This window comes from Anarrhichthys ocellatus, unplaced genomic scaffold (genome assembly GCF_004355925.1).
Source record: "Anarrhichthys ocellatus isolate YVR2014 unplaced genomic scaffold, GSC_Weel_1.0 scaffold413, whole genome shotgun sequence".
NCBI classification, from domain to species: Eukaryota; Metazoa; Chordata; class Actinopteri; order Perciformes; family Anarhichadidae; genus Anarrhichthys; species Anarrhichthys ocellatus.
Genome location: NW_022280387.1, coordinates 234 through 13,305, shown reverse-complemented (window position 1 = coordinate 13,305; position 13,072 = coordinate 234). Strand labels below are relative to the sequence as shown.

At 44.5% G+C, this 13,072-nt stretch overlaps 1 protein-coding gene across 1 annotated transcript; it reads right to left on the bottom strand.

Annotated features, from left to right (window-relative positions):
- Positions 1–10,421: 10,421 nt before the first annotated feature.
- On the bottom strand, positions 10,422–12,664 carry ndnf (neuron-derived neurotrophic factor; the record flags this gene model as incomplete). Its single annotated transcript, XM_031879746.1, has 1 exon — positions 10,422–12,664. A coding segment is annotated over one exon (1,509 nt), but the record flags the coding sequence as incomplete, so codon positions are not given.
- Between the last annotated feature and the right edge of the window lie 408 nt (positions 12,665–13,072).

The following is a 13,072-nucleotide window of genomic DNA, read 5'->3' as shown; positions in this document are numbered from 1 at the left end:
CACATTAAGAAGACTCTACAGGTGAATAGGGTCACAACATGACCTCATAGATATCACCATGAAACTTCACCACTTCATCACTCACATTAAGAAGACTCTACAGGTGAATAGGGTCACAACATGACCTCATAGATATCACCATGAAACTTCACCACTTCATCACTCACATTAAGAAGACTCTACAGGTGAATAGGGTCACAACATGACCTCATAGATATCACCATGAAACCTCTTCCTGCAGTGTCTCCCCTTAAGAGGGAAAACTGGAGATTTCACAATAAAAGTTCACAAAGTAAAGCCAGATGAGTTTTTTTTAGTTTTCTTCGCCAACAAACCACTTACTCTAAATGCTCAGCAGTGGATGTGGTTTGCTGAAAAACACACAACTTATGGATGAATGCTTGTGTCGAAATGAAACTATCATGCAGTCCTCACATTATCTACATTACGTTCTTTTAAAAGCATCTCTGCTCAGCCTGATTTGTTGCCTTTCTCCCTGCGCACAGAGATTAGCATCACTGGCTGTTTGTGTACGTTGTGTTTCTGAACACCTCTTCGGCGAACGTCTTCGCCCTTTAATCAGCAGCGTGGCAGCGTTGTCATTCGTTTTTCCTTGTTTGTTTACTGTGTTTATAGCTCATGTTTATGGCGATGGCTTCCTGTTGTGCCGCGGCTCCACGCCAAACTGCTTCGTGATTGGTCCGGGCGACCGGCGTTGGTTAGACTGAATCATGATGTACATGTTTACTTCAGAGTCAATGAGCTGCTGCGTTTGAGTGTCTCTGTCAGACTTCACTGTTTTTTAAAGGGTCTAAGCTTCAAAAATTGGGGTAAACGTGTCCTTCAAGAGGGATTTCCCCCCCTAGATCTCTATTGTATGTGAGCTGGTGCCATCAGTGGCCCCGGGGTCATGTTCCAGGTGTATTTCAGAGAGTTAAGCCGTAGGAGAGAGAGAGCTACAGGGAGACTTATTGGGTGACAAGTCTGATCACTGCACTGAGAGGCTCTTTGTGTGCGTCGGCCCCACCCATGTCCTCCTTGGTCCATTTCTAACCCCCCCCGACCTCGCTGTCAGTGCCTTGGCCTGTCGGGGCAGGACGATTAAATGTCACGACCCCTTTCTCCCTCCGTGCCCTCTGAGGACCCTCCATCCCATTAACTTTCACTCAGCTTTCACTCAGATCCCAGGGTTATCCCCACCAGCTCTGATCCCCAACACCTGCACAACAAGACACACAGACACACACAGTGAACTAATGCAGCGAGGCCATTATAAGATGACAATCCTAACATTTTGAAATCTGTGCAGGTCTGCAAAGGTCATTTGGATTGAGGCCCCACATTTTAAATCGTAAGACAATCTGAACAAAAACCTGTAGTTTGAGCTGTGAACTCTTTACTGACTGTCAGCTGAGAAAGTCCGTTGTTAACCGTGTGATACAAAGTATTTTGTAGTCCGATAGCATTCACACAAGACAGCCATGCTCGCCATAGTGACAGAGCGCACTTACTGTAAGTCACGTCGTTGAGGGGAAGAGAATTCATCGCTCTGCATTGACTGTGTGGTGGGACGCAAACACAGGCTGAGAACCCTGCAGAACCAAAGAAAACTGAGGATACCCTCAGTAAGACGTGAGGCATCGGCAGGAAGAATGGGAAAACAATGGATCCTGACACTCAGTATGTCCAACGTTACGTGTTTTGTCGAAATAGTTTTAGGCTAATTACATTTCTGTGAGTTAAACTAACGCATTTTGACAGGATGACACTTGTGTTATCGTGAAATGTGGATAAATCAGAAAGTTATGCATGTTTGCAATAACCAGTGGTGTATAGTAACGAAGTAGAAATACTTCGTCACTGTACTGAGGTCGTTTTTTTGGATATCTGTACTTTACTTTACTACTTATATTTCTGTTGACTTTTACTTTTACTCCGATACATTTCCCCTGAAACCTTCGTTACTCGCTACAAAATCAAATCTATCTTTAGAAACAACATGAATCATGAGACCAGCGTCGGGGACTGTGGTGGAGCAGAGACTGCAACAAGCAGGTTTGGTGAATCAGTGGTCCTAGCTTGCAAGTTAAATCATTGGTTAATCACGTTAATGCGCAATTGCAAACACGTGCTCTCAAAGCCGCGGTGTTTAGATTCCCAGTGATGCCCAGGATGCTATATGCTATAGCTAGCGAGACTACATGAGCAGAATTCCACTCTACGATGACTGATTTCATGACGGAAGCAGAAATGGAAGCACCTGCTGCTCCCGCAACAAACTACGGTGGTGACGAAGACCAACACCCGTGGATCGCTAGCGAGTTAGTGAGCTGAGGAAGTGTTGACAGTTGTGAGATTTTGTTGATTTGAGTCATCTTAGCTATAATCATTGCAGCACTAGTTGGCTAACGTTAGCTAACTTAACATTAGCTAGCCACCACACCATAGGATTGACAGGAGCCGCGAGAGCGCAGCATTAGGGTTAGCATTAGGGTTAGCATTAGGGTTAGCATTAGTGTTAGCATTAGGGTTAGCATTAGTGTTAGCATTAGGGTTAGCATTAGGGGAATCCTTCCTAGCTGAGCGCAAGCTGCCTGTGAAGCTGAACACACCTCTACCTGCCTCAGCGGCCTGTGAAAGGCTATTTAGCATCAGGACTAGTCTTCAGCCCAAGAAGAGCGAGACGGAATTCTCGCAATTATGAAAACCAACTTCTTTTGAAGATGAACAGGACGTTGTTCAGGTTCAAGTAATGACTGGGTTGTTACTTTCGGTGCTGCTTTAGTATTGATCATGTTTTGATATTTGAGTCATTTTGTGGATGATCAGATGGAGTTATGATCGTAGCAGTCGCCCAATTGCAGATTCAGCTTGAGCAAAACCTTTGCCCATTGTGTTCAAATCAGGCCCATAGGAGTCTACAAGGCAGGTGTCCTTTCTCACAACACTGACCTGATGCATCAAGTGGATATTTTCTGCTGAACACGATATGATGCATTTGCCCTCTACATCCTCTAGTCAGAATGAGCATACTTATAAACGCACTGTTACAACTCCTTCATAGTGTCATATTGCTTTTAGGAGAATTCATAGTAGATGCAAAAATATACTTATGTACAATATATTATGTTGAACATTGTTGCTCCTGGATGGATCACAGCCAACCCAATTATTGTCAACACAGCTCCATGTCCTTGGTCATGGTGCCACAGCACTTAAAAGAATAAACTTCATAATTCTCAAAATTCTGACCCTTTGCTTTTTTATTAACAGCATTTACTTGTACTTTACTTTCAATACTTAAGTACATTTAATATCAGAAAATTACTTTTGATACTTAAGTACAATAAATATCAGATACTTTAAGACTTTTACTCAAGTAGTATTCTAATAGGTGACTTTTACTTTTACTGGAGTAGTTTTCCAGTAAGGTATCTTTACTTTTACTCAAGTATGGCTTTTGGGTACTTTATACACCACTGGCAATAACCTTAGCGGTTCGCTAACATTAGCTTGCTAACAGCTAACTAACTTATCCCATCATCGGGGTGCTACAATGATACTTTGACATGCTGAAATCATTTTTAGCTTGCTCAGCGTTTCCAGTCATTGCTTGCATATTGTGGCGCTGATTGTCTTCCCCTCAGGTGTGCGTGGTTTTCACATTGTGACACATTGAGCTCTGTCTTTGACGTTGTACTTAACCACGTGGTGCTTTGAGCTAAATGCTAACATCAGCATTTTAACTAACAATGCTGATACAATGTTGAAAGTATTTACCTTATTAGTTTTGGGTGATAGAATTCTAATTATTTCTAATTAGCTCTAAACACAAAAAGTCCAGCTGAGGAATATGGTAGGCGGGGTTGCTTTAGGGCGGGGCTACACATTGATTGACAGGTCGCTTCCACGGCATGTCTGTGTTTTAATCTTACAACTTTAACCCTTTCACAGTGTCACAAGTTAATTGTAACATAACTAAAAAAGGTCTTATCCAGCATTGGGTTGTACTTAGCGCCACCCTCTTGTGTCACTTCTGGTTGCAACAACCCGAGATGGCGATGGTCAAACTCAATGCTTTAAAATGTCAATGGCTGACGTCACGGCTACTACATCCACTTCTTATATTCAGTTCATGGTATTTGGTCTGAAAACCAAATTGAAATTTTGATCTGATGATGGCGCGAGATGAAAAGTTAAAATATCAAAGTTATTACAATTCATCCTCTGGAGAACATGCATGTCTGCACCGAATTCCATGGCAATCCATCAAATAGTCGAGATATTTCAGTAAAAACCACAAATTTCAAGCTCATGGTGGCGCTAGATGGAAAGTCGGGGATCACCAAAGTCACATGGATTTAATCCTCTGTGACATGAACGTCTGTACAAAATGTCATGGCAATCCATCCAACAGTTGTTGAGATGTTTCAGTCTGGACTAAAGGCCGACAGACTCACATTGCCATTCACAAAGACACACCACAAGCTAATTTATGGTCTGTTCCCTACGTCAAACACATATGGACAGAATCTCCTTTAGAATCCGAGCACATTTAAAAGAAAGGTCTTAAAATCACCAAAATCATCACCAGCTCTTTTATTTGTAATTGCTATTGAATGCATTGGGAGCACATATCATGAGGGCTTTGTTCCCAAACGTCTGTCACCATGTCTGACTAACGCCGGCATGTAGGAGTGAAAGAAGCTTTCCATGAACGGCCCTGTAAAGTGATGACAAAGACTACTCAAGGACACAACAGCACTGGGAGACAATGATGCATTGAGGACTTAAAATCTCTCTTTTAACTAAACAAAGAAATTTGGATCATAAATCCTGCAGGACGGAGACGTTGAATGTGAAAGTACCCAGCCTCGGACTGCCAGTTGAGTCTCCGAGGGCCAGAAACTACAGAAACCACATTGAGGACATGGTGCAGGAAAGGATTGCCTTGAAATAAATACTTTCAGTCTTTTTCTTTTTTTTTAAGTAAATATTTTCACTGGAGGAAAACCTCAGTTTGGCAAACATACAAATGGTTCCATACAAGATTTTTCCAAATGGATGTGTGCATTTTTCTGAAATCTCTCAAACCTGATACTGTAGATTGAGGGGCCAGACCACCTTTTGTTTCATGTTTCACAAACCCCCGCAGTCTCTCACCACAGCTCCCTGTTTCAAGGCTGATCGCTGAACAGCCAGCAAACCATTTCCTGAAGCTCCGAGGTCACTGGATAAATGATGTTTTCATTTGACAACCCCAGGTCGCCACTGAAGGAGGGTCTTCAGAGGAAGCCATTTTTGAAATTACAGTAGAGATGAAGCGTGAGAAATTACAGGCACTTTGAAGTGATTTCACGAGCGCAAGGGAGCAGTGGGACCGGACCACCCCTATGCAGCTCTATTGAGAGGGAGCGAAGGCAGTAAATACACAAATACACACCAACACGGTCTCATGGTAGTTTGTGAAACAGTCACCAAATGCAATCTATTAGTTTCCTGCACAGGGACATGAATTGTCCGTTTTCTACGTGTCCCTCGGCACAACTTTTTTTTCGAGACGAAAATACGTTAAAAAAGAAAATGTAGGCAACGAAACCACTTAGTTAGGTTGGTAAAAAACATCTAGGATGGGCTCAAAATAACTATTAAGTTAGGTTTAGACAAAACCAACAGTCAGGTTTAGACAAAACCAACAGTTAGGTTTAGACAAAAAAAACCCTGAACAGTTAGGTCTGGTCAGCAAAAAGTACGTCGCTTGCTCTGACTGTTGCTTAGTCACGTGGAAGCATTTAATAAGAATCCTCATTGACTTATTGACATTATTTTCGTGCTGAGCGACACCAAACCAGTCGATTGCGTTTCATGACTATTTCACAAACTGCCACGATACTGGGCTGGACACACACATAGACAACCACAAACACAGAATCACATTCAAGTGCACCATAACTACACCATCATCCAGGGATCCAAGGAGTTCATGTGTGCGTATGATAACAGGAGTTGAATATGCAGCAGGATTGAATGTAAATCACGTCGTTATTTCTTTCACTACTTGAATAATCGTCATGGAGTTGGGCTGGGACGGGTAATGCCTGAGGGACACTGGTCCCTCTCCACCCTTTCTGGGAATGGGCTCGTGGTCTGGATGAGTTTGGAATGAAAGCCTTTCTCTACTAACTCGGAGCTATGTTGGGCTGCTTTGGACCGGAGCCTCGACAGTGATCTATCCCCGGAGCCGCTGAAGTGGAATCATTTTCATCACGGCCTCGTCCTCTCTACGGGGCTCCATCTCTGCGTGAGATTTCTAAGCGTCATCATTTTATTACACACAGTTTACTTTGGAGATTTCTAAGACAGAGGCACCAGTGTGAGTCAGAAATCATTGAATTGAACTCTCCAGCATAGCGCCGACCCCGTGGATGGCAGGGAGCCCTTCTCTGTTATACACTCACAGCCCTCCCAGCGCGTCCGCCTGTTTGGATTCTGCTCCTCCCTTTCCACGATCTCTGTCCAAAAGTGTCACTCAGCTCGAAGTTGAGCAGCAAGTGCATTCACGTAATACACGAAACACGCACAAAAATGCCAACTGTTGCAAGTCTATAAAGCATCTGCGCCTCGGAGAAACTACTTCAGTGAAACTGGCGGTGTGATGGGTATTAACTCTTACTTTGACATTTTGTGAAACACCCAAATTTTCTTTCCTGCAAAGTAACTGAGAAGATTGATACGACTCTCCACATTGTCTGAGCGATAAATATGCTACCGCTAGCAGCCGGTTAGCTTAGCTTATCACAAAGGGAAAGAACTTGCCCTGGTCCTGTCCAAAGGTTGAAAGAAAAGCTCACTAATTCTAACATTATATCTCATATGATGTTCCAGTCTTGGTTACCTTTGGACAGAGACAGGCTAGCTGTCACCCCGACACATTCTCACTCCCAACTAGGGATGGGTATCATTTGGGTTTTTCCCGATACCGGTGCAAAAACGATACTTTTAAAACGATACCAGTGCCTAAACGGTGCCTGAACCGATACTTTTTTCTTCAAATTGAACAATATATTAACTGTTTAAAGTATACCATAAATAAATACAAAACACTTGGCTTCAAACTACAGCTTTAAACTTTTTAACTTCAAACTATGAACAATATATTAACTGTTAACAGTTTACAGTATACTTAAATAAATACAAAACTCACACACACTCTGTACACACACTACAGCTTCAAACTTCAGCAATTATTTTGCAGAAATATGAGCATATTTGCCTTCTCTTGCAAAATACGACCTCTCCTGACTTATTTTATTTGATTTAACCAGTTGGTGGCGCTAATGCGCCAATTCGTTGTTTGCCAACCGCCACTACACCTCAAAGAAGAAGAAGAAGGTTTCGCGTGCCTGTGCATGTTAGCGCTAAGTACCCGGATGTCGATGGAGGAAGTCAGTAGCCTGCCAGCTGTATGACAGATCTCGTTCTCGTTTTTAGTTGTTTTTTTTATAAATCATGGCCGAAGCTTCGTCAGAATGATGGAGGGGTTTGTTTCTAAGCGCGCACGGCTCGTCCGGTTGTAATAATACTATGAGTGAGGAGCGGAGGACCGATGCTATCGTTAGCATCGGTCCTAGGACGAGCTAACCTAGGACGGAGTCATCAGAGTAGTGTAAAAAAAGTATTTCAATCGGCTCAGGCAGCGAAAGGAAGCACCGAAATGTGCGTTGCATTTCGGTCCGGTAGATACCGGTCGTATAGGTACCGGTGCCATGCCGGCACCGGTTTTCGGTACCCAACCCTACTCCCAACTAGTCAAATACCGACACAACACTTCAAACTTCGTTCCCCTCTATGATCAGTTTTGGTCACGTCAGGGACGACTCGTATCACATGATTGGCTCCCACTGGTTGTTTATATCTATGACTACGAGTGTCTTTTCAAAATAAAATTCACAGGAAGCGAGGCTTAGGCAACAGAACCCTCTTAGTTAGGTTCAGGGAGAGAGGTGGTTGGTTGACACTTAACAACATAACAAATGACTCACGCGAGTCTCATGACTCACAACTCTTGTAATGATGTGACAAAATGTCAACATTAACGTAAAACGACCCCATGCGGCATCCTCATCACCAGTGGATCTAGCAGGTCTGTGAAGTGTTTGATGGGTCGATGTCCTAACATGTGGTTTATCAGGTATTTACTGTACTGCTATGAGAGCGGTAGCAAGCCGTTACTTTAAACTCTGACTCTCTGACACTAGGAAAGTCTGCCTTATCAACGCACAGATATTTATGAAAAATAGATAAAACTTAAGTTTTTTCTGACACTATAAGTTCGTCAACCACATCATTTACAACCTCAGTTTAATGGAGATTGTTTGGAGTTTCGATAGCTTCTTCCGTGCGCGCTGTGATTACTCCACCGCTGACTGACATGTCTGTCTCCACTCTTCACTCTGCTTCATGGACACACAAATATACAAAACCCATGCATCAAAGCCCGGCGCTCATTAGCACGTGGACGGCCCTGCAGATGCTTCGCTCTGGGATAGAGGCTTCTCTGTATGTGTATGTTTGCATGACGCAAAATAGAATTATTATTATTTGTTTTCCATCCTAGACCTCTTGACTTGACCAGAGAGGAGGAGATTCTAAAGACGTCAACAAAACTTCACACATGCAGGGAGAACATTCGAGCAGAGGCAGCTTTATTAGGGGTATCCATGACACTCCCACGGCGCTCTGGAAGCTCCTCCACATTACTCCAGGGCAGCGGCAGGTTAATGGCAGCCAGGTGGAGCCTCCCTGCGTTTCCTCCGATCCAGCGGCGCGTGATTGACAGTGAATCGTGAGTGAATCACTTCCCAGAATCAAGGGGCGGGACGGAAAACACCAGGATTCCAGAGCAACAGCTGCTTTTTCTTGGCCCACAACAGAGAGAGAGCATTTCCACTCACCTGAGACTGCTCTTTGATTGGAACGTGTGGATGTATGTGCACTGGTGTGTGTCTGGCTTTTCTCTCTGCTTGTTTGTGGTTAACTCTATCTAATGGGTAAATAGTATCGCAAGTCACCCGATGCTCCCAGATGTTGTGTTTTTATTTAAGTGCACGCACTTAAACAAGGGCAGGTGAAGGGAAAGGTTGCTGTGTATGTGGAGGCCTGTTTAGTATCGCTGGTGGAATGGTGTCATTTTTAAAAAGTCATCCAAAGACCAAGTGCAAAAATGTTCTATTTTGATTAATGTATAAATCCTTTTGCTTGGAAATAATTATAATTTATTCATCCTCTTACAAATGAAAAGTTGAATCGCTATGAATGCTAGCATAGCATAAGTAAAGAAATATTACAAAGTCAGCAACAACTGACTCAGTAATGTAACTTACATACAATAATGAATAAAAGACAGATCTTATAAACAAAGTGAATGTATTACTTCTGGGTGGATTTAAGTGTTAATGAGGATTTAGACGTCACGTTTTCTGTGATAATTGTTTCTTTTCTTTGAACAGACTTCTGTTTTTCTTACAGTCTTTGTTAAAAACCTACGGCTACCTAACTTCTGTTTTATGCTATTTCATCTCTTGTTATTTAGTGTTTTCATTATTTTGTATTTGTTTCAGCTGTCATGTCATTATCTGGGTCACGTGATGGCCTCCCATAGGTCGTGTGGGGCCACACCCGTCTTTTTGTTTTTGTTAAAAGCCCCGACAAACACCTGCAGCGTCAGAAACATGTTGGCTCTTTTAATGGCTTTAGCTTCTTAATAAAGGCTTTTTAATACCTGTTAAAGGTTTGCTAACACAAAGCTTGCTAACATTAGCTGCTGGACATATCTCGTGATGTAATGTGTATTAAACTGAACAATGGTGCGTTTTATTGCTCAACTTTGAATCCGTAGAATTATATTTATTACCTCGAAAGTTACAAAGTGTCACTTTAATTAACATAGAAACGAAGATAAACACAACAAATCGGTTTGTTATATTTGATGCAAAATTCCATGTTTGAAATACATGGAATTCAAATCTAATATATCGACTACATGTGAAACAGATGTTCCGTTCTGTCTGGACTTAAACCAGCTTTCAACATCTCTGCTCTCACTCTCTTCAGCGAGAGCAGTTCTACTTCTCTTCTTTCTTTCTTTTTAAATTCCTCAACATAAAGCATGAATAGTTCTCCAGCAACAAAGAAACTCACTCATGCGCAGACGCACTGATTTATTATCGCACATCTAGGAGCATGAACGTCACCGGGACTCTGATTCTGCGTTAGCGGAGCTCGGGGGGATCAAGTTCTCATTTTCAAAGTCTGAAGTTGTGCTCACGTAATTCAGACGTCTGCGTCTATAACACGCAGCGCGCTCCTTCATGTCGGAGCTGTGATGTTAACTGCTTGGCAAAAGAACATGACACCCAGGGTGACAGAGGGATTACTGGTTCTATATTTAGTGTTTATGTACATGGATATTGGCAGGACAACTCTGTACATGTGACACACACACACACACACACACATACACGTACGCACGCACACACACGCACAGCGATACAGTGATAATAACACAGATCTCCAGCACAGAACACGTTTTACAAGATGAGCTCTAGAGCAAACACTGGCTGAGATACAGAAGGGAATGTCCAAACTATGACAACTTCCTCGTAAAACTGGAATTTCCTGGTAACAGTTATTATTGTCATCGATAAAAACAAAACAAAAAGAGAGACGAAAAGTATAAAATAATTTAAATTCCTCCTAAAACATGTAGTGAATAATGCAGTGAGAGATCTATACAATGCGGGCGGCTGCTGCATCTCCTCCGCCTCGTCGTCATTTGAAAACGCACAAATATGACAGTCGAGAGCAAACGTCATGCAGCGGGCAAAGAGCGATGATCTTCTCTTTATGTTCTGCCTCCCCAGAGACGACCGGCCCGGTGACGAAGCAGCTCCCGCCAACGGGCCACCGGCATGAAATGTAAACATAAATATACAGGTTGATATCTCTCTCTACAAACAGTTCAGTCACTGCCACAGGCCCCGTGCGCTTGTGTGAGTAGTCAGTCTGTATACACTCCTTAGTAGAATATCACTTAGAGTTAAATAAACTTATTTAATATATATATTTATAATAGATTTATTCTTTGCAGAGTCATTTAGCAGTATTTCCTTGTTTTCACCAGTTTGCTCTGGTATTTCACCGAGTGTCCACTGTGTCCCACCACGTAAACGTCCAGCAGGTAGGTCTTCCCCGCCTCCAGACCCATGATGGTCTCCGTGGTCACCGCTTTCTGCAGGTTCGGGCTGTGGAAGTACTTGCACAGGACCTTCTCCGACTTCCTGCGGGTCTCCGGCCCGGCACACTGGTTCTGCTCCCGGCGTCGCTGCTCCTCGCCGTAATTCTCAGCCACCTCCTTGCGGTAGATGCAGTATTTGTTGCGGTCCTGCGTGCCCAGCCAGGCCACAGTGGAGGAGGAGCAGGTGCGCAGCTTGTCGAAGGCCTTGATGCGTGTATCCTCCGGGAGCGACGGGAAGGGCTGCTTGCTGCTGGGTCGTGTGGTGGCGAGGACCTTCAGAGTGGAGGCCCCTTTCCTGCTTCCTCGCAGACGGATCAGGTACTTGGCTTTAGGCTTCCCCCGCAGCTGGAACTGCCGAACCCCCTCCACGTTCTGGGAGAGCAGCAACTTGCCGTCGCGCCGCACCTGCACCTGCACGGCGTCAAGACACGTGTGGACGAACAGGGTGACCCTCTGGTGGGAGGACACCGGAGCGAAGCGCAGGAACTTGCTGCCCTTCCTCTTGATGAAGACGTCTGACACTTTGCCGTCCTTCAGCTCCACCGTCTTCTGACGGGCTTCCTCTTTAGTTCGGGCGAAGGTTCCCACGTATGCCGTGCTGGTGTTGGTCGCAGAATTCACGGCAAACACGTCAAAGTAGTACTGCGTGTCCGGTTTCAGGTCTGACACGGTGAAGATGTTTTTATTGCCGATACACACCTTCTGAATGTCCAATGCTCTGGGCTTGGCTGTGTACGCCCGGGAGATCTTGTTACTCATGAGGCCGCGGTCTTTGCCGAAACCGTTGTCAGAGGGCACAAAGCCAAAGTGGGCAAAGTCAAATGGGCTGAAGTCTCTGCCGGGCTTTGGAGCCAACATGAAGGCATCGTCCACGCTCATCTTAGCCTCTGCAGCACACATGCTCTTGAAGTTGTGCTCCTTGTTGATCACCACACAATACTGGACGGGCTGGCCCATCAGAAAGCCCGTTGGCGTCGGCTTCCAGACCAGCGTGACCGTGGTCCGGCCCAGTGCCGTCACATCCACTCGGGGGTCGTAGGGCAGCTCCGGGTAGGGCTGGTCCGACTCTGGAGTCGTGGTGGCGTACACCTTGAAGTTGCTGTCTTTCTCTGTGGACAGCATCTCCAGCTGGTAGAGGCCAGAGGGCGTGCTGGTGGCCACGTACGCCTCCACGTCGTTCCCCTTGTAGGTGAAGAGCTCCGTCCCCTCGTCCACGGTCACCTGCTGTTTCTGTTGGTCCAGAGGTTCAGGCTCTCCTGGAGAAACGACAACAACAACAAAAATGCAGTCATGACCTTTACAATGTTTTTCTTCTGTTTCATTTTTTGGCTTTGATGAAAAGTAAATTTCCACCCAATGCCAAAAGTGTTTGATATGTTGACGTCACGACAAAGCTCTGCAGAGCCTCACGGACGATTAGCCCCTCACAGGGGCGGCCATGTTTTCACTCCAAACATCCCCAAAAAGATCACAGACCGGCATTCACTCGGCCTTTCCGGGGAAGCTGTGCTACAAAGAGGCGCCTTGTAGCTTCCACGCGAGAGAGGCGGCCCAAGCATAATATTGTGTTTGTCGACCAGAGTGTGCTCGGTGGTGTACTATGAATTAATGCTCAAAGATCTACTCCCACCAGAGACATTCAGCAAAACAGAGCAGCAAAGACGGGAAGAGGTTTTGCTCAAACACTTCTACCAATGGCTCGACGAGTAATGGGTCCAATTCATAGACTGTATCTAGAAATTGAATGTAGTCACCGTGATGTCCCCCATTGGTTTG